The sequence below is a fragment of the Gossypium hirsutum genome, chromosome A01 (assembly GCF_007990345.1).
Source record: "Gossypium hirsutum isolate 1008001.06 chromosome A01, Gossypium_hirsutum_v2.1, whole genome shotgun sequence".
In the NCBI taxonomy this organism is placed as follows: Eukaryota; Viridiplantae; Streptophyta; class Magnoliopsida; order Malvales; family Malvaceae; genus Gossypium; species Gossypium hirsutum.
In genome coordinates, this window is record NC_053424.1 from 2078347 (window position 1) to 2100209 (window position 21863).

Genomic DNA, 21863 nt, shown 5'->3' on the forward strand with positions numbered 1-21863 from the left:
AACTCGAGAAAAATATAACAATTATAATTATAACTAATATTTTTTAATAGAATCAATGTATTTCTATGTCTGCCATACAGTCCATGCATAAAGCCAATCCTTTTGAGGTTCATGACTACTCCTTCTGACAATATCGTCTTTAATATTCAAATATTAATATTTATTTACAAGTCCCTCACTATTTTTTATTTCACCCAATTGTTGGAATATTTTCAAATATTTATAGTATCCCAATAACTATAAATGAATGGGTGTAATTAATCAAAAGATAAAACTTTTGGTCATTGGTCAAAAGTTATATCATTTGATTTTTTAAAAAAAAGAATTATAACTATTCAAAAAATATTATTTGAATAGTTACAAAATTAAATGAATAATTATTATTATTTATTTATTCATAAAGACACCTATTGAAAGATGTCTCTATGAAGAGACATGAAAATTCCTATAAATAGGAATAGGATTTCATTTGGAAATCATATCAACAAATTCTAATATTATTTCTTCTCTTCCTTCATTTTCTAATATTATTAGATTATTCTATAAAGTATTGCTGCAGAAATCCTTTGTAGAAATTGAGTTTTTGTTATACATTACTCAGTGCATAGTGGACTATTCTCGTCAGTGCAAAATGCAAATAGTCATTGGCTTCATTGTATCCTCGAGGTTAATTTGCTTGGAACTCGTTTGCACACTGAAGATAAGTGGGGGCGAATATAACCTTAAAGATAGTGGCTTGATACACGCCTTGGAGCCTGTCCTATTTCTTCTTTTTCTTTTCGAGTTCCGATCGTGTGTTCGAGTTTTTTCCTTACCGGAGTTTTGTACTAACAATTTTAAGGTTATATTTCATGATGACTACCACAACACATGAAAGTGGAACACTAAGGGAGTTGGCTTCCAACTTTGTTAAACTTGATCGTTTTGATGGTGGCAATTTTCGACGATGGCAGAAAAAGATGCACTTTTTGTTATCAACTTTGAAGATTGCTTATGTTTTGGATACTCCAAGACCTGAAGAGAATGAAAATGAATCTGTTGCTGCAACCCGAGAAAGACAAAAATGGGACAATGCTGATTACATGTGCATGGGCCACATATTGAATGGTTTATCTGATGGTTTGTTCGACACCTATCAAAACGACGTCACCGCTAAAGAATTATGGGACAAATTGGAGGCAAGATACATGACCGAAGATGTTACAAGTAAGAAATTTCTTGTCAGTCGTTTCAATAATTATCAAATGGTTGATGGTCGTTCTGTTATGGAACAATTTCGTGATATTGAAAAGATGCTGAATCAATTTAAGCAATATGATATGAAAATGGATGAAATGATTGTGGTATCCTCCATAATAGACAAACTTCCTCCATCTTGGAAAGACTTTAAAAGAAGTCTAAAATATAAGAAAGAGGAAATATCTCTTGAGGCTTTGGCAAATCATCTTCGTATTGAAGAAGAGTATCGAAAACAAGATCAGAACCTAAATTCTGAAAATGCCAAAGTACATGTTACGGAGGAAGTACAGACTACTAAACCATTCAAGAGAAAGTTCAATCAGACTGATAGAGCACCTAAGTTCAAAAAGAAACAAAAGGGCTCATGCTATCATTGTGGAAAGCCGGGACATTTCAAGAATGAATGTCAATTTTTAAAGAAGAAATCATCTTCTAAGGCTGATAATAACGAAAAGTTCGTTGCAATGATATCTGAAATTAATATGGCACAAGATGATAATACATGGTGGATTGATACCGGAGCAACCAAACATGTGTGCAAAGACAAAAGCATGTTCACAAAGTTCACACAATGTGAAAATGACAATGTCTTGTACATGGGAAATTCTTCCACCGCAACAATTAAAGGCAAAGGGTCTGTTGAACTACAATTCACTTCTGGAAAGGTTTTAACCTTAAATGATGTATATTATATACCAGAAGTTAGGAAAAATTTAGTGTCTGGAAGTCTGTTGAATAAGTTTGTTTTCAAACTTGTTTTTGAGGCAGATAAGTTTATTTTGTCTAAGGGAGGAATTTTTGTGGGAAAAGGGTATATGTATGAAAGCATGTTCAAACTTAATATTATTAATAAGAATAAAAATACTATTTCTGCTTATATGGTTGAATCATTTTGTTTGTGGCATTATAGATTAGGTCATTTGAATTATAGAAAATTGAATGACATGTATAAATTAGATTTAATTCCTGTTTTTAATAATAATATTGAAAAATGCAATACCTGTATGTTGACTAAAATTACAAGAAATCCTTTCCCTAAGGTTAAAAGGAAAACAAAATTGCTTGATTTGATACATAGTGATTTATGTGACTTGCATAATACTCCTACATTAGGTGGAAAGAAATATTTTGTTACTTTTATTGATGATTGTTCTAGATATTGTTATGTATATTTATTGCATTCAAAAGATGAAGCACTTGATAAATTTAAAGTTTATAAATCTGAAGTTGAACTTCAGTGTGAATCATTTATCAAGTACTTAAGATCAGATAGAGGTGGAGAATACTATAATCCAAGTTATTTTGAACTCACTGGAATTGTCCATCAAGTTTCAGCCCCTTACACACCACAACAAAATGGTGTAGCTAAAAGGAAAAATAGAGTCTTGATTGAAATGGTAAATTCAATGTTATCATATTCAGGTCTTGGACAGGGTTTTTGGGGAGAAACTATTCTAACAGCTTGTCATATATTGAATAGAGTTCCTAATAAGGAAACTAAAATAACCCCCTATGAACAATGGAAGAAAAGGAAACCAAACCTTAATTATTTAAAGGTTTGGGGTTGTAGAGCTATTGTAAAAGTTCCAACACCTAAACATAAAAAGTTAGGTGAAAAAGGAATTGAATGCATATTTATAGGTTATGCACATAATAGCAAGGCATATAGGTTCATAGTAATTGAACCAAATGATTCAATTTCAATTAATACGGTTATTGAATCAAGAGATGCTATTTTTGATGAAAATAGATTTAATTCTATATCAAGACAATTACAACCACAACAATTGATTCATTCTTCAAATGAGAATGAGATTCCATTGAAACAAATTGATAATAATGATGAATCTTGTCAAGAATTAAGAAGAAGTAAGAGGATTAAAAAGGTCAAAGATTTTGGACCAGATTTCATTATGTTTCTTGTAGAAGGAAAAGGTGAAAGTATATGCAATAAGATACCTTATTGTTATAATACCGAATCTGATCCTATTACATTTGAAGAAGTAGTGAAATCTCAAGACTCTGCTTTTTGGAAAGAAGCAATAAATGATGAAATGGATTCAATAAAGGGAAATCAAACTTGGATCTTAGTTGATCTTCCACCAGGTTCCAAACCAATAGGTTGTAAATGGATCTTCAAAAAGAAAATGAAGGTCGATGGAACTATTGATAAATTTAAAGCAAGGTTGGTAGCAAAAGGTTTTACACAAAGACAAGGTATTGATTACTTTGATACCTATGCTCCAGTAGCAAGAATTGCTACAATTAGACTATTAATATCACTTACCTCTATATATAATTTGGTTGTTCACCAAATGGATGTTAAAACTGCATTTTTAAATGGTGAATTGGAAGAGGAAGTGTACATGGAGCAACCGGAAGGATTTGTTGTTCCAGGACAAGAGCATAAGGTATGTAAGCTTGTTAAATCTTTATATGGGCTTAAACAAGCACCAAAACAATGGCACCAAAAGTTTGACAAGGTTGTTTTAACTAATGGCTATAAAATAAATGAATCCGATAAGTGCATATATAGTAAATTTGATAATGGAAAGGGTGTTATAATTTGCTTATATGTAGATGACATGCTCATTTTTGGCACGGATTTGGAACAAATAGAAAACACAAAGAAATTCTTGTCAAACAACTTTGCTATGAAGGATATGGGTGTAGCAGATGTTATTCTTGGGATTAAAATAACCCGAGATGAAAGCACTATAGCTTTATCACAATCACATTACATTGAAAATGTGCTTAAAAAGTTTGATCTTTTCAACTGTATACCAGCATCTACACCCATGGATCCTCAATTAAAATTAGTATCTAATGCTGGTAGGAAAATTGATCAATTGAAATATGCAAGTCTAATTGGTTGTCTTATGTACATAATGACTTGTACAAGACCAGATATTGCATATGCTATTGGAAAATTGAGTAGATACACAAATAATCCAAGTAGTTTGCATTGGCAAGCTTTAAATAGAGTACTTAGGTACTTAAAGAAAACTATTAACTATGGATTGTGTTATAATGGATATCCTCTAGTTTTAGAAGGGTATTCAGATGCTAGTTGGATTACAAGTTTGGAAGATCATGCATCTACTAGTGGGTGGATCTTCATTCTTGGTGGAGGAGTCATTTCTTGGGGTTCCAAGAAACAAACATGTATTACTGATTCCACCATGGCAGCAGAATTTATTGCATTAGCCGCTGCATCTAAAGAAGCAGAATGGTTAAGAAATTTGCTTTATGATGTACCTTTATGGCTTAAGCCAATTTCACCTATTTCTATCCGTTGTGATAGTGAGGCTACTCTAGCAAAGGCATATAGCCAAGTATATAATGGAAAGTCTAGACACATTGGATTAAGACATAGTTATGTCCGACAATTAATTTCTGATGGAGTGATCACTATTAATTATGTGAGGTCAAATGAAAATTTGGCAGATCCTTTGACAAAAAGTCTTGCTAGAGATGCAGTAAAAAGGACCTCAAAAGGGATGGGACTCAAGCCTATTAATTAGAGTCACCCATGATGGAAACTCGACTCAACGCTTGGTATAACGTCAAGTCTTGAGTTCAATGAGACAAAGTACATCATTAGTATGTGACTGTTAGCACTATAAATAAATCCATCCTAAGATTAAAGTGCTAGGTACCCGTAATGATAAGGGAAGGATGAGTAATGTACTCTTAATGGACCCATAACATAAATATGTTAGAGTGTTATAATTACGGGAACACTTTTGATGGGATCTACCTATGTGAGTGGAAGTGTGGCCGCTTCTAGGAGCTTAAGGGCTTGGCTCTGACAGCACTCATGAAAAGAGGACATAGACACATGGCTATAATAGTGTCCCTAGATACTATGCATTGACTGATGTTGAAATCATTGTGTGAAATGTGTTCAGTTAATCAAATGGAATAGTTGGTTCAAAGCTTAGTCTACCATACAATTTCGATTAACTTTAACATGTTTTCACTAAGTGAAGGTTCAATCGTAAGACACCTTTATTTATGCAAATTGATTTCCAAGAATATCAAAATCTAAATATTTTGAAAATGGGGGGAGATTGTTGGAATATTTTCAAATATTTATAGTATCCCAATAACTATAAATGAATGGGTGTAATTAATCAAAAGATAAAACTTTTGGTCATTGGTCAAAAGTTATATCATTTGATTTTTTAAAAAAAAAGAATTATAACTATTCAAAAAATATTATTTGAATAGTTACAAAATTAAATGAATAATTATTATTATTTATTTATTCATAAAGACACCTATTGAAAGATGTCTCTATGAAGAGACATGAAAATTCCTATAAATAGGAATAGGATTTCATTTGGAAATCATATCAACAAATTCTAATATTATTTCTTCTCTTCCTTCATTTTCTAATATTATTAGATTATTCTATAAAGTATTGCTGCAGAAATCCTTTGTAGAAATTGAGTTTTTGTTATACATTACTCAGTGCATAGTGGACTATTCTCGTCAGTGCAAAACGCAAATAGTCATTGGCTTCATTGTATCCTCGAGGTTAATTTGCTTGGAACTCGTTTGCACACTGAAGATAAGTGGGGGCGAATATAACCTTAAAGATAGTGGCTTGATACACGCCTTGGAGCCTGTCCTATTTCTTCTTTTTCTTTTAGAGTTCCGATCGTGTGTTCGAGTTTTTTCCTTACCGGAGTTTTGTACTAACATAATAATACATTAAATTATTTACCGAAAATATATAACACTTATACGCTATCAATACATCGAATATGGAATATTATTGCATTCAAGAAAATACAGCAAAGCATACAGTTGGGTCCTTGATGCTTGTTGGAATCTGAATTTCTATGTGTTCTTGGATTGGACACGCATTGTATTATGATACCAAAGGCATATAACATCCAAATATCACACTATAAAACAATACAAAATAAACAGCGAAAACGCCTATACGTTCAAACATGCCCCATAATGTCAAGTTGCAAAAGAAAATTTGAACTTAAAAAGTGAATTATATTCTCTAGACGTGTCCATGGTCGGGTATGTTATTTGTCATCGTGTTAGGTCAAATTTAAGTCTAGATTAACAATGTCAATGTCATTTGTATATGTTGATCGAGTTTTAGTTCAGTTGATATTGACATTGTTATCAGTGCATGAAGACGTAAGTTTGAGCACACTCTAGCGCGTATTGCCTCCTATTTACGGGTTAGGAAGGGATTACGAAGAGTTCTAAGAGCATTATTTTAGAAAAAGAAAAGTTCAATTTAAATACGGTTTATTTATAAGTTAAAGTCTTTGGGAAGTCCTTGTATAATAGGGATTAGATCGAATTAGCCACTCTATCATTAAATGGATCAATGTAGTCCTTATACTATTAATAATATAGGGAGTAAATCGATCCATTTAATAATAGAGGGATTAATTTGATCAAGTTCTTATAATAGAGGGATCTCACTTGCACATTCACCTTTATTTATATATAGTTAATATAAAGTTGTTTATGTTGGTGCGTATTATTTTTCTATTTTTTTTCAAAAAAAATGTATTGTTGATGCATAGGTTGTGATGTACTTATGAACCGATATTGGCACATCTCATACCAAAATCGTAAATTAAGTTTAAACTATGTTAACAAGTACCTTTTGCCTTTAATCTTTTATACTTTTTGTGTTTACTTATCGGTGTATCATTCGGGGTATCCACATCTCTTAACTCGTATATCTTACCTTACCTCACTATCAGAATTTGAATTTTTAATTAACATTTTTTTTTTGTTTTTATTAAATAAAACACGACTTGTCATATATTTTATTATTGTAATATAATACAAATTAAAAAAATTAGACCTTAAATATTAGAATTTAAGCTCGGCCTACTTGTTAAAGAGTTTAACTTTATCATTTTTGTCCAAATCTTTTAAAATATAATATAGTATAACTCGACTCTTGCGTAGATTTAATTATGGTATTAGATTTCAAAATTCATATTTTATTAAAGGCTTAATATAATATTTGGTACATGAACTTGACATTTTTTTCCTAATATGGTACCTAAACTTTTTTTGGGCCCAATTTGATACTTGAACTTCGCATTTTTTTCTAATTTGATACCTAAATTTATTAAATGGTATACAAATTACGCAAAACAATAACAGTGTTAAAATTTTTTTTGTTATGCTACAAAAATATTGTCAGTATTAGAGGAAATTCATGTTTAAAAAATAAGTATTGAGCTATGCTTAACGAATTAATATTAAATAAAGAAAAAAAGGATTTTTTAAAACCCTAAATTAGAATAAATTCATTATTTTCAATTAATAAAATAATTAATTAAATAAATAAAACTAAAAGTAATTGAACATATAAAATACAAAAAAAAATCATATCATCTATCACATGCCGTTCATACATTGATTATTTTTTCTACTTCATAAAAAAATAACATTGTTAATATATTGGAGTAATTTGTAAAATATTTAACAAGTACCAAATTAAGAAAAAGAGTCAAGTACCAAATTGGACCCCCAAAAAAGTTTAAGTACTAAATTAAGAAAAAAGTGTCAAGTTTAGATACCAAATTAGGAAAAAAAAAGTCAAGTTTGGGCACTAATTAGACCAAAAAAGAGTTTAGATACCAAATTAGAAAAAATGTCAAATTTAAATACCAAATATTATATTAAGCCTTTTTTAAATTAAAAAGGATAGTGTTATATTTTGCAGAGTCAAGTATTGATTATGAAAATTCATAAGCACTTTTTTTTCCCTTTTAAGCCATTATCAATAATGAATATCTCAAACTTTATTAATTATTTAAATATATACACATATAATTATAAACAGAAAATGTAGGGTAAAAACCATAATAAAAATTAAAGAAAAAGCAACAAATAGGGTTAAATTCTATTTTAAGTCTATGTATTTTTCATATATTTGAAATTTAGTCCCTCTATTTTTATTTTCAGAAATTTAATTCTTTACTTTTCAATTTTTAAAGTTCAGGTCCAATTGTTCTTTTTTAATGACAAATTTCTTAATTCATAAAATAAGAATCAAGATACATGAATCCATACAAGTATTAGTCATACCGATATCAATTAGGTTCAGTTATTAACACCATTAAAACGTACAAAGAGCACAGGGATTTGGGTATATTTTAATCTTTAAACAGGTTTTGTTTTTCTTCCCCAACTTCATTTCTCAAACCTAATACTTTCATCCAAACCATTCATTCCAAAAAACGAACAAAACTTCGAGCTTGAACAAGTGGGTTGACCCTCGGAAAAGCCTTAAAGGGGGCAACTTGGATCACCAAGATTGGGTGGTCTAAAAATCTGGTTAAACACTACCACAAATTTTATGAAATAAGAACAAGATACATGAATCCATACAAGTATTAATCACACCAATATCAATCAAGTCCAATCGTTAACATCGTTAAAAAGTACAAAGAGCACAGCGACTTCGAACTATTTTAACCTTTAAATGGATTGTTGTTGCTTCCTCAACTTTATTTCTCAAATCTAATACTTTCATCCAAATCACCCCAAAAGATCAAAATGAGTCTTCGAGCTTGAACAAGTCGTTCGACCCAAAACAAGCCCTAAGGGAGCAGCTTGGATCACCATGATTGAGTTGTCTAAAAATATTGTTAAACCCTACCCCAAAATTCATGAACAAAAACAAGATACAAGAACCCATACAAGTATTAATCACACCAATAACAATCAGTTCTAATTATTAACACCATTAAAACATACACAAATAGCACAGAGATTTGGGTATATTTTAACTTCTAAACCAGTTTATTTTCTTCCTCATCTCAATTTCTTGATCCTATCACTTTCATCTAAACTAACCCAAAAACCAAACAATAAGTCGAGCTTGAACAAGTCACCCAGCTATGAAAAAACCCTAAGGGGCAGCTTGGATCACCATGATTGGGTGGTCTAAAAACATGGTTAAACCCTACCACAAATGCCAATAATATATGAAAATATGCATGTCATTATCTACAAAGCCAATAATGAATGATAAAGGGTGGTGAACTGGCTTTGCGTTAGTGAATCAAAGAAGGCAAGCCACAAATTTTTTTCATGTTCATATCATCGTGGCCAAAAAGTTTTTCAACACTACATATAATATCTATCTTTTCCCCCTTTTGCATACAACAGTGTTCCTATAATTGAATTATAGGGATATATACAAAATTAAATAAATAACGAAAATGAAGGTTCAATCTATTGAACTCCAATTATGATCCATAAATGTCATCAAATTCGACCCCACATAATTCTTTTGAAAACAAATGTTTGGGATTTGGTAGTGTATATCAAACCATAAATTTTCGATGCATCGAGTGCGAATTTATTCTGGAATGTTATTATAGAGACAATCAAGGGATTTGGGTCTTTAAAATAAAATAAAAAATTACAAAATTTTTAGTTAATTTAATGATAAATTTGAGTTTTGATTGCCCCTAAAGTTTAATATTCAATTTGATTGATACTTATTTTTGAATAATCTCATTATAGATTCTGATTGATACTTATTTTAGCGCACTCAAACCCACGTTCTCCTGCATTGAATATATTTATACCAATTGTATGGTCCTATATCACACATTTAGCTAAAATTTTAAAAACGTCTCTGAACTTTAGTTATTTATCTAGATAAGCCCATAATTTTTACACCTAAGTAAGTTTTTATCTTTGTATTTGTACCTAAGTTTTTAACGTGTTGTTTGATATACATAATGCCTAAACTATCTATAGTTCCATCTCAACCCATAAATAGGAGGATAATGCATTTCAACGCGCTCGAATCCACATCCTCCTGCATGAGCAACAAAACTTAAATTGGGGTTATCCGCTAAGAACTACGGTAGAGCAGTTTATGAATGTCTACATGGCGTGCATCAAGCTAAAACTCGATCATTTGTTTTGATTTTTTTATTTAAAATAATAATTTAAATAAAAGGATAAAGTCTAACAACTTTATTTATTAATTTAATCCTAATATTTATCTTAAATCCCATAAAAAGGTGACTTATATATGCATGGAGAGCCAAACCTTTATTCATCAATGATTAATTAATCAAGTGGAAGGGCGAATCTATTTTTTAATCCATAAAAAATAAAATATATTTTATGATCATTAAGGAATTGGTTAGGGAAATGATGACGATAGTGCTTCTTTATTTATTTTTGGTCAAATTCTGCTACTAGTCCCTGTATTATACATAAGTCAAGTATTCAGTCCTTTGTACTTTATTTTGATTCTTTTAGTCCCTATACTTTTCAAGGTCTGAAAATTCAGTTATGACCTGAATGGTAATAGTTAAATCCATTGGATCATATTCTATTATTAGTCTCATACTATATGTAAGTTGAAGATTCAATCCATGTTCTTCAATTTGATCATTTTAGCCCATATATTTTTCAAATTTAAAATTCAAGTCCTACGTCAAGTGATAATCATTAAAGTCATTAACTAAAATCAGCAAACTGACATAATATTACACATGATAATACGTTTACTATATAAAACTTTAAAAATAACATAATTTAACTTAGTGAAATTAACACCTAACATCTGGGTCACAAGAGCTAAAACGACCGAATTTAAATATGAAGACAACCGCAACTTACAATAATACAAGGACTAATAACATAAATTAGCCTTTATTTTTTTTTTCTTTTTTTGTAGGTTTAACTTTAAATAACTTTTAATTATTTTTAAAGAAACTTTAAAATAACTTGCGATGATGCTTAGCTACAAGTCAAATCAAATTGGAGGTAAAAGATTTTAAAGATGAGATGAAGCACTTCCCCAAAAAAAAGGTTGTCCTCTAATAAAATGATTAATTTATTATTTCAGTCCAAAAAGAATGATGTCATGAAAAATAAAAGCTTAATTAAATTAAAAGATGAAATTAAAAACATTAAACAAAATCTTCATTTTGTCACTTATGGTATCTGGAAAGTTAGAGATGGCTAGCAACCAAATACCATTATTGGAGTCCCCAAATAATTTGACTTATAATAATGCAAATCATATTTGTAAAATTTTTCAACAAATTAAATATATTTGACTATATAAAAAAAATTTAGGGTCGGAAATTTAATTAAAAAATTTTAGAGGTCAAAATATAATTTATCTTGATTAGTTTATAATTTCATAATTTCTAAATAATTAAAAATATTTTTTATTTTTGAGGTTAAAGTGCAATTTTACCATATATTAACTTAACTAACAATTTTTCATTTTGGGGCCAAAGCCCCTTAATGCTCCATTAAATTCACCATTGATAGTCTTAGTTATGATGTATTAAAAAGTTAAATATTAAAAAAAATGCAATAATATTCGAATTCTACTAACAATGTATCAAATAGTAGTTTATTCGTCGAGGTGAATCTAAGGCAGGAGGAGGGAAGACAATTGGGAAGAGCATTCGTTTTTTTCAATCAATATGCTCAATTTTTTTATTTAACCGACTATAACCTACAAAAACCAATATGACCCAATTAGAGCTTAAAAATCGACATAACCAGATCGACTTTAGGTCGGTTGGTTAATTTACTTAACCGACTTTAGTTATTGGGTTTGAATAATATATATTTATATTTTATATGATAAAATTGTACTTTGACCCCTTAAAATAAAGTTTTTTCTATTTAATCCATTGAAAAATGATGAAATCATAAGTTAATGCGCATTCTAAAACTACACTTTGACCTCTAAAAGAATTATAATCCAATCTTAACCTCTGAAAAGGTTCCTAGTTTCACCCCTGACCTCGATAATAGAAATATTTAATTTTACAAGTTAAAAATTTGTTATTTTTTTCAAATATTAATTTTCTATTACTATGTAGTAAAAACATATGTTAATTTTTTTAACTTTACTCATAAAATATATCATTTATTTTATTATATATTACAGAATATCTGGCCGAAATAATTTAGAGTGTATTTGAATAAAGAATTTTAATTTTTTGAGATTTTTAAAATGTTAGCATTTTAGAATTCATAAATTCAAAATACTAGGGTTTGCATTGCTTTGTTTGGATAAATAATCAATTTAGAAAAAACATTAGGTTAATAAAACTTTACAAATTAAAAAAATTAAAAAATAATTATAAAAGAAGAATAATTATATTAATAATTTTCAATATCGTATCATTATATTTGTAAAATTTTATAAATAATTTTAATAATATAAAATATAAAATATGTATTTTAATTAAATAAAAATAAATTTTAAAGTTTAAGTTTTTATTTTCTAGTAGAATCATGTAATAGCTTGATGGTCAAAGGTGTTTATTGTCTTAAATGTGGCTTGAGTTCGAGTAGCGCTAGTAGAGTTTGTTATTCGAGCTTTGCCCTGTTATTATAATTCACCAAAAAAAATTTTCTCTTGAAATTATTTAGAAATCAGTTTGCAGATAATTCTTTTGTTATAGCTTAAATTGGTTGCATTTGTTCTTTTTCATCGAGTTCGATTGACGTGGGTATTATTGTCAATATAAGAGAATGTGAGTTTGAGTACGTTAAAGCGTATTATCCTTCAGAGACGTATTATGTAAAAAAAATCATATATAAATTGAATATTGTTGAAATAAAAAATCTCTTACAAATTTCTCATCGTCTATAAGAATTTCATGTGGTGGAATAAGTCCAAGAAACAAAAAGAAGTTGTTGATAATTCATTTTACATAAAGAATATCTGTCTGGCAATCTTTGTGCTCGACACGTGGAATTCTTACACAAATCCGAACCACACATGATTGCTGCAAAAAGAAGGATAACATCATCTTTATTTGTTTTTTATTTCTTTTTTTTTCTCTTTTTTGTAATTTTTATCCCTTTTTATCTTGTTTCATTTTCACATCAACCAATAAATATTAATATATTAATATAATTTTGTGCCGATTTTATAATTAAAAAAAAAGAAAAACATTGTCGAATAATCACATATATAATTTTCGGGAAATCAAGATAAAAAAATTACGATATTTTGAGGGATTAAATTTAAAAATCATAATTAAGGTTACTTCTATCTTAAGGGTTCGATCTCTTAATGGACCTACAAAATGAAAAAAATTAATTACTAAATTTATTCTGATAAATACATTGAAAAATTAAAAAAAATTAAAACTGTAGTTATAAAACTACTTAAAGTAAATAACTAGTTTTTTAAGAGAGGCTGAAAATACTATTTATCCAAAGAACTGAAAAAATTAAATTGAATTATTGATATATTAGAGGGACTAAAAATGTAATTTATGTATTTAATTAAGAGAGTCAATGACACTAATATAAAATATTAAAATAGAGATACTCATAAGCCAAATCAAAATAAATTAAGTCTCAATTTCAAAAAAAAAATTTATATTCAAATTGAATTTATCGTCGAAACCTATCTAAATTATTTTTAAACAGTAAAACGAATCAAAATAATCCAAAATCTAAATCCGAATTCAACCACCCATTAATTTATTAATTTAATAATTAAATTATAAAGTAAAAAAGTGAATCAACTTAATCATTTGGTATAAGTTATCAATTATTTGTGAATACCTAGGTATTTCATCTTGAATGCTTTTTTATCTCATCCATTAAAGTAAAGGACAAATCACAAAAGTAAACACCAACTCTGTTTCAATGTATAATTTGGTACATGAATTTAGATTTGGTACAATATATTATATATGAAGTTTTGATTATGGTTTAAATATAACTCTCATTTTGATTGGACGATACACATTTAAAGAAATAAATACTTCAAATAATTTTATATATGATAAATATAATTATTTGTGTATGTAATATATAACATAAAATGATGTTATATCAACAATTGTGTTAATAGCCGATTGAGTCTTGGCTCGATTGGCATGGGCATTGTTGTCAGTGCAGGAGGACATGGGTTTGAGTGCGCTGAAGCACATTATCCTCCTATTTATGGGTTGGAGAGGGGTTATGGGTAATTCTAGGCTTTGCGTCAAAAAGAGCAGATATTATCAGAATATATAATGGGATTGTTCAAAAAAAATAATTGTGTTAATAATTTGTGAGAATTAGATCAGATTATAAGGCATAATTAGAATATATCCAAAACCAAACCTCAACCGGCATAATTATAAGGTATCTGAACTGACCCCAATAATTAATCTTTCGCATTCTGTAGACCCATTAAGGAGGTAGATGTTGACCACAAATTTTAAAGCTAGCTCCATACTGAGGGCGAGGATAGAACCCTCGACCATTGGTTAAGGTAGAAAAGACCTTATCATCTCACTTAACTCTCATGATTTGTATATTCAGTACTTTAAACGTAATTATAACGCGTGAAAGAAATATAAACAAGAAATTTCAAGATGAATTAAGGACTTATACGGGAGTATTCCATTTTGTTTGTATAGCATTTAAGGCTTAATTATACCTGAGTCTCATGCAATTGCAAACGATATTTGTCTTTACACATACACGCCATAGCCGTCTATTTTTTTCTTACAGATTCTCTTGCTGATTTCGTGTCGCCCCAACTTGTTAGATCTCATTTATTACATTCAAAATTTCCATGAATGTGTGTTTGTGTTTGAATTTTCAGTATTCGAAATTCATTTTGAATTTCGATTAAATTCGGAGTCAAGTTGAGTCGAAACCCCTAAATGAAGAGAGAAAGTTCTCTTCGTATTGTTTCCTCCATTTAGAAGATTTGAACTCGAAACCCAAGACCAAAAACTTAAATTAAAGAGGATTGAGAAAAAAATTTAAATTTTTGGAAAGGCTAGGCTAAAATTTTGTGTTTAAAAGGATTAAATTGCATTATTATTATTTTCTTGAAGGGGCCAAAATTACATTTTTTCTTTTGCTCATGAGCTCAATTAACCAAAGAAGGACAAATTCCTTGCCTAACTCTAACTTCGACACTATCGAAGCTTTATTCAATTCGAAAAAAATCGAATTTAAATTCATTCAACTTATAAGCTAAATCAAATTCGAGTATTTTAATATTCAATATTATACCTTTAATCTACTCATATATGAAAACCCTAAATACCTATAAGCTTCAAGGTTCTTCCCCATCATATCCAAAGTTTGAATTTCAAAATTAGAAGTTTAGGGTTGCTTTTTGTTGGGATCAATTTGAATAAAATTATTTTAAATTTAAATTATCTTATATTTTCGTCATTTAAGTTTGTCAATTTTCGGGTGGCATCATCTCATGTTATTGTTCGAGTAATTTTTTATTCTGGGTATTTCAAGCTCAAATTAATAGGTTCAAGTTATTAACTTTTTTTTATTACCAAATCGAGTTCGAGTTTGAATTCGAATTAAAATTTTCAGTTCTAGTCAGAATTGTTAGGTGTAGTGTATGTTCACAATACTAGGATTAAGGGTATAAATGACATATCGGTACTCGCAAAACATTCGAGTTCGACTCAAAAAAATTTAAAGTTGATTTGGTAATTATAAAGCCGAGCTCGAGCTAGAGTCGAATTTGAACTTAGTACTACTTGACTCGAATGCGTCACAAGCTTTATCGAGTTTTTTATATTTTATATTATTAAATTATATTACCCTTAATATTTATTATTAACACTGAGCTTAATTATCGAGGCGTACTCAATACAGAAATTTGTAAATGAGCTTAATCGAGCTCGAACTCGAACTTGAGTAGCTCGATTATGTCTCTATTTGAGCTTGAGCTTAAAAACAGATGTTCGATCGAGCTTAAGCTAAGTATCGAACTCTGAATTTCGAGCCAAGTTTAAGCTCGAACTTGGCAATATTCTAGCTCGGCTCAGTTACACCTTTAAAATTAAGATATTCTCCATATCGATTTAATAAATTCGTAAAAACTAATCATTTTAAGATTTATAACTGTCCCTCTTAATGATATCGTATTTCGAGTTTTGGAATGATTAAGCTGCTAGGGTAGGCAAATACATTGGAAGGGTAAACACGCTAATAAATAGACACGTGTAATAGAAAACAATATGGTAAGAGGAAATGATTTTTTTCGTTTCATGCTAATGTTTTTTCCACTTGTCATGCAAATATGAAGAGTTCAATATCCACACTCTTACTTGCACTCCCCTATATATACATACATACACAAACCCTCCCTACACCATACGAGAAATACAGCAAAACCAGCTAAGGGTTCCACCGCCGCCTCTGCCACCATAAACCACCGTGGTCACCACCACCATCACCACCATTGGTGCTTTAAAAAACCAAGCCCAAAGCTCTCGTTTTCGTTTTCGCTTTTTGCAGTAAAAGAATATGGCCATAATGATCGACCACCATGCTTGGGCTGTTGCATTTGGTGTCTTAGGTTAGTACTACAAATATATTATGAAACTGAAGCTTGAAGAAGGTTATATATGTATATATACATACATACATACATACATACATACATATATATATGATTTTCAAGCATGCTTTCAATGAGATTTTCGCTTTTTATTCCTGGGTTTTTTTTTATGGTTTCATCTTTTTTATAATTAATTTACAAACTAGGTCTGTTTTTGGCCTTTTTTTTCAGTATTTTATTATTATTACGAGTAATTATGAAAAGATTTACAAGTTGATATAGGTTACCAATATAATGTTTACTGTCTTTTCACTATTTTATTATTATTTTACTATATAATATATATATACACTATACATATATAACGACATTATTTTTTTGAAAACAGTAACGATGCATCTGCATGAATGCATTACCATAAGATTTTCTCGGTCCCTGTATTATGGGGTTATTTATATTTTTTATATACGTCGTATTAAAGAATAAATTAATACATTTTTACAATTAAAAATTGATATAATTGAAGAAATATTCAAACAGTATATAACTTATTCTAACTTATAAAAATTAGTTTTTAACGGAAAAAATAAATGAAATTTTTAACAAAATGATCAGGATCTAATTTATTTTTTTAATCTAAATAACCAATGAATTTTTATTTTTTTCAATCAATGGCAGGTAATATCATCTCAGTCCTGGTTTTCCTGGCTCCACTGTAAGCATCGTCACTCTAATTTTCTTATCTGATCTCTCAATTAAAAAAAGGAATAATTCCTCAATAAGTCCCTCTATTTTGTTTCAGGTCAACTTTTTATAGGATTTATAAAAAGAAATCAACAGAGAGTTTCCAATCATTGCCATATCAAGTAGCATTGTTCAGCTGCATGTTGTGGTTGTATTATGCATTGATTAAAAAGGGTGCTTTCCTTCTCATCACAATCAACTCCTTTGGATGCATTGTGGAGACTTTATACATCTCTATGTTCTTAGCATATGCACCTAGGAAGAGCAGGGTGAGTGGGTTTATTTCATATACCATCCTTCAAATTCGTGATTTTTCCCATACAGACATGTATGGTTAATTCCAAAAAGTCCCCCAACTATTGCATAAATTTCAATTTGGTCCTTAAACTTCAAAACACTTCAATTGAGTCCTCAAAGTATCAATATTATACCAATCGGGTTTTTCTATTAGCATGGCAGTCGAATTAGATGTTAAATCACATGGATCAAATTGTAAAAACTTGTTTACCTATTGTGCTATATTTTTAGTACATCGTATCCAAGCAGATCGCACTATAAGTACACACGTATTCATAATTTGACCCACATATTTTAAATATGTTCCATGTCAGATTTTGAGCTGACATATTTATTTTCCAAGCTAATAACAAGATAGCTGAAGGGCCTGCAATGATACAATACTTTTAGAACTCAATTAGAACCCATTGATGTTTGAGGACCTATTTAGAAACTGAACCATAGTTTAGGGACACCCGATAAATTAACCCATACATGTATATAACTCAATGGTTTGTTTTGGCTTATTCTAACTTTGGGAAATTTGCAGATATCGGCCATGAAACTTTTTGCAGCTATGAACATGGGACTATTTTCATTAATTCTCATTGTCACTCACTTTTTGGTGAAAAATTCGATTCGAATCCAAGTTCTTGGTTGGATTAACGTCGCCATTTCAGTATCTGTTTTTGCTGCACCTTTGAACATCACGGTGAGTGTTTAAATTACTGATTTTTCAAAAACCCTTTGATGAATTTTTTTTTCAAATTATTAAGGACTTGTTTTGGAATTAACCCTTTTCTTTTTGCAGGCAAGAGTTATTAAAACAAAGAGCGTTGAGTTCATGCCTTTCAATTTATCGTTTGCCCTAACATTGAGTGCAATTATGTGGTTTGCTTACGGAGTATTTATTAAGGACCTTTGCGTAGCGGTAAGAAGTTCTTTTCTTTTTGGTCTAATTTTTCTTTAATCTCTATGTGTTTCATATTTTTAAAATTTAGTCCCTCTGTTTTTAATTACAAGAATTTAGTCCTCTAGTTGTATGTTTTAAAAATTCAAGTTTAATTCTTTCGAAAAGAAAATTTAAAGTTTAATTGATTGTCTTTTGCCTTGGACCCAGGTTAAATAGGAAAATTTCAATTTTAGTCCCTTTAAAATATTAATGATTCAATTTAAGCCTTTTAGGTCTTTGGATAAACGGAAATAATTATTGTTTTGGCCCCTCCTATTTAAGCTCTTTTAAAATAAAAATTTTTAGTCTAACCCCTCAAAGTTTTATAATTTTATCTCGATCCCTAACACAAAGTTGCCAACCTCGTCCCTATGTGTTATCAATTACACCTTAATATTTTTAAACTCAAATATTTGAATATCAAAATACCAGATATTCAGTTCATTAATAGTGTTATGAATCAAAATTCAATTTTCAATTTAGACAAATAGAAAAGACAAAATTCTTGAAATTTTAAAAAGATTGAAGAGTATAGGGATTTGAGACAAAATTAAACCTTTTATTGGTTTTATACAATTCCTACTACCCATATCCTTATCGTTAAATTGGAGGGCAAAAAGGATTAAACATGCTTAAACCTACATCCTCCTTGTTGATGCAACAACAACGTCCAGCTGAGCTTAAGGCTCAATCTGCAATTAAACCATTTCCTTGACGTGGGACACTAACATTTTATTATTTTATATGTTTCAATTTGAGCCACTAAATAATATATTACTTTCTGTCAATTTCACAGGTCCCTAATGTTGTAGGCTTCATCTTAGGGATGTTCCAAATGATATTATATGCCGTATACAGAAACACCGACAAGGTTATCAATGTTGAAGACAAGAAGGTACCAGAAGAACAAACCACCACCACCACCACCATTTCTGTCCTAAGCAAATTAGGTTCCTCTGAGGTTCATCCTATTGATATTGATACTATTAAAAACCCTAATCAGAATACTACAAACCAAGGTGATGGCAGTGAAAATGACCACACAATTGATGTTGATGATGATGATGATGATGGTAGCAGCAGCCACCAAAAAAGTTTGGAACTTTCTAGTGAACTCCACTTGGATGAATCTCCCGTTTAAAAAAAAAAACATGGTTGGGTTATGTTTTTTTTTTGGGTTTATTTGCAGTTTAGCACCCCCTGCATGATTGGGTTTGGTCCCCCATTCCTAATGATTGTGTTTGTGAGGTGTTTATTTTTCAGTTTGTCACCATGTTTTTTATTATGTTTAGTATGTGTATATATGTATTACTGTTTTTTGGAATAGAGAAAGATGAAATGTCTTTCTTCGGTTTCTGTTCAATTCTGACCCGGACTTTGAAATTTTAAATTAAAATTTGATGCACTTCGATTTTGATAATATTAATTTGTTTAATTCAAACCCAAAATTCATCCAATCCTAAAATGATTTAAACTCGAAATAATATTGACAAGTAACCCTGAAGTTGAACTCTAAGTGACTCAAAATCAAAAGGTCAACAAGTATTATTTATTTATAAACCTACCAATTTTGACTTGTATTTAAAAACTTGAACCAAAACTCGATCTAATTTAATTTGATTATAAAATTTAACAATCTAAATTCGTCCAATTCAAACCCAAATTTGACCTGATCTTGAAATGATTAAATCGTGTAACCTTAATTGGCTCAAACTCAAAATGAATTAATAAATACTTAAAAATTTGAATAAAGAACTTGATCCAATTCAATTTGATCATAAAGCTTAATAATACAAACCCGTCTAGCCCAAACCCAAATTCACTTATAAAATTGGCTTTCATTCGAATTGAAAATAATTCAATCTCAAAATGACTTGAAAAAAGAAGCCAGACCCAAACTCGCCGATGAGGCACTGGTAATACCGGCAAATGCTAAAACCCCATGAGTTCTCCCTCAAATTATTGTGAACTTAAATCTTGCCATCCTATCAAAATATAAATATATTATTTGTGATTTGTACTAAACTCGAGCCTCAAATCCAAACCAATCGGACTCAAAATAACTCGAATTTAAAATTAACCTTAAACCCTAAAATTAAAAAAAAACAAATCAACCATAACCACAAAGTTTATTGAAATTGCAGGGAAATGTTTGTCCTCTTTTTTAACATTATTGGTGTAAAAGTCCATTTTTGCCCGGGCTCATACCAACAAAATAACCCAAATAATAAAACCCAAAACCTAAAATCAACCTAGCCCAACATCCAAGCCCAATCCCAAAACCCTAGACTCCCACTTGCCTCTTCCCATTCTCCCATGTTGTCTGCCACCAGCACCACTCCCACTCTCCCATGCTGTCTGCCACCACCATGCCTTTTGCCGCACCTGCAAACAAGCAAAGGAAAAGGACAAAAAAATGGAGCAATAAACATTAACAGAATATTGTATTTTTGGCTATAAAAAGCCACAAGCAAAATCGGACAAGGAGGGGAAAAAAAGAGAAACAAAAAAAAGGAGGGGGGACTTTTGTAACAAAAAAGAGAAGATTCGGCTTTTGAAAAAATTGAAAGAAATAAAAAAGGGGGCTTTAGAAGGTGATTCACCTTGTTTTTTTTCGTTTTCTTTATTTTCGTTCTATTTCAGTTTTTCTATAGTATTTCTTTCTCTTTTTTATTATCATTCAATCAACACACATATATATAAGATAAAAAAATAAAAGTAAAAAGGAGTTTACCTGTTTCCGGCGGCGGTGGAAAGAGGAAGAACCGAAAGGTCTCTTTCGATTTCGGCCCTTTTCGCCGGGATTTCGGCTTTTCTAACCCCAGATCTGGACTCTATTCGCAAAAAGGAGAAAAAGGGAGCTTTTTTTGGTTTTCCGGCCACCGCGAACGGCAGCGTCGTCGCCGGCGTCCGGCGACCGGTGCGGTGGCCGATGGCCGGCAAAGGGGGCTCTTCCTCTCTTTTTACGGACACAAGAACAATAAAAACATGAACTTTGAATCGGAGAAGTAATTTTCGTTTCTTTATTTTTGTGTTTTTACATCTAGTTTGATTTCTTTTTATTTCTTTCTACTTACGAAAATAAAAACAAAAGAAATAAGGAGAGGAGAAACTCACCGGAGTTGGCCGTGACCGTGCCGCCGGGGTTTCTCTTCCATCGTCGGTCGTCGGTCTTGGTGGCGTGGTGGCACTCAAGGTGTTAAGAAACCCAAGTGTTGGGTGTTTGAAAAAATGGTGGTTTGAAAGAAGGCAGAGCCTTTTTCCTCTAGCAAATTCAAAAAGTGAAGGAATAAAAATATAAAACATTTTTGGTCTTTTTTT

General features: G+C 30.3%; 2 protein-coding genes across 3 annotated transcripts; one reads left to right on the forward strand and one right to left on the reverse strand.

The window, feature by feature from the left end:
• The first annotated feature begins 16392 nt into the window (after positions 1 to 16392).
• Positions 16393 to 19905, forward strand: LOC107938460 (bidirectional sugar transporter SWEET15). The gene is made up of 6 exons (XM_016871629.2): positions 16393 to 16588; positions 17249 to 17285; positions 17373 to 17583; positions 18141 to 18302; positions 18402 to 18521; positions 19339 to 19905. The coding sequence occupies exons 1-6, from the start codon at positions 16537 to 16539 to the stop codon at positions 19681 to 19683; spliced, it is 927 nt and encodes a 308-aa protein (XP_016727118.1). The 5' UTR covers positions 16393 to 16536; the 3' UTR covers positions 19684 to 19905.
• Positions 19906 to 20656: 751 nt separating this feature from the next.
• Positions 20657 to 21863, reverse strand: LOC121232194 (uncharacterized). Of its 2 annotated transcripts, XM_041117713.1 has the most exons (3): positions 21660 to 21851; positions 21277 to 21501; positions 20657 to 20927 (listed from the first exon to the last, which is right to left on the reverse strand). In XM_041117713.1, exons 1-3 carry the CDS (start codon positions 21698 to 21700, stop codon positions 20795 to 20797), a joined length of 399 nt encoding a protein of 132 aa, XP_040973647.1. In that variant the 5' UTR covers positions 21701 to 21851; the 3' UTR covers positions 20657 to 20794. The 2 variants fall into 2 exon arrangements, with proteins under 2 accessions (XP_040973647.1, XP_040973648.1); XM_041117714.1 differs by lacking the exon at positions 21277 to 21501 and having other exon boundaries at positions 21660 to 21863.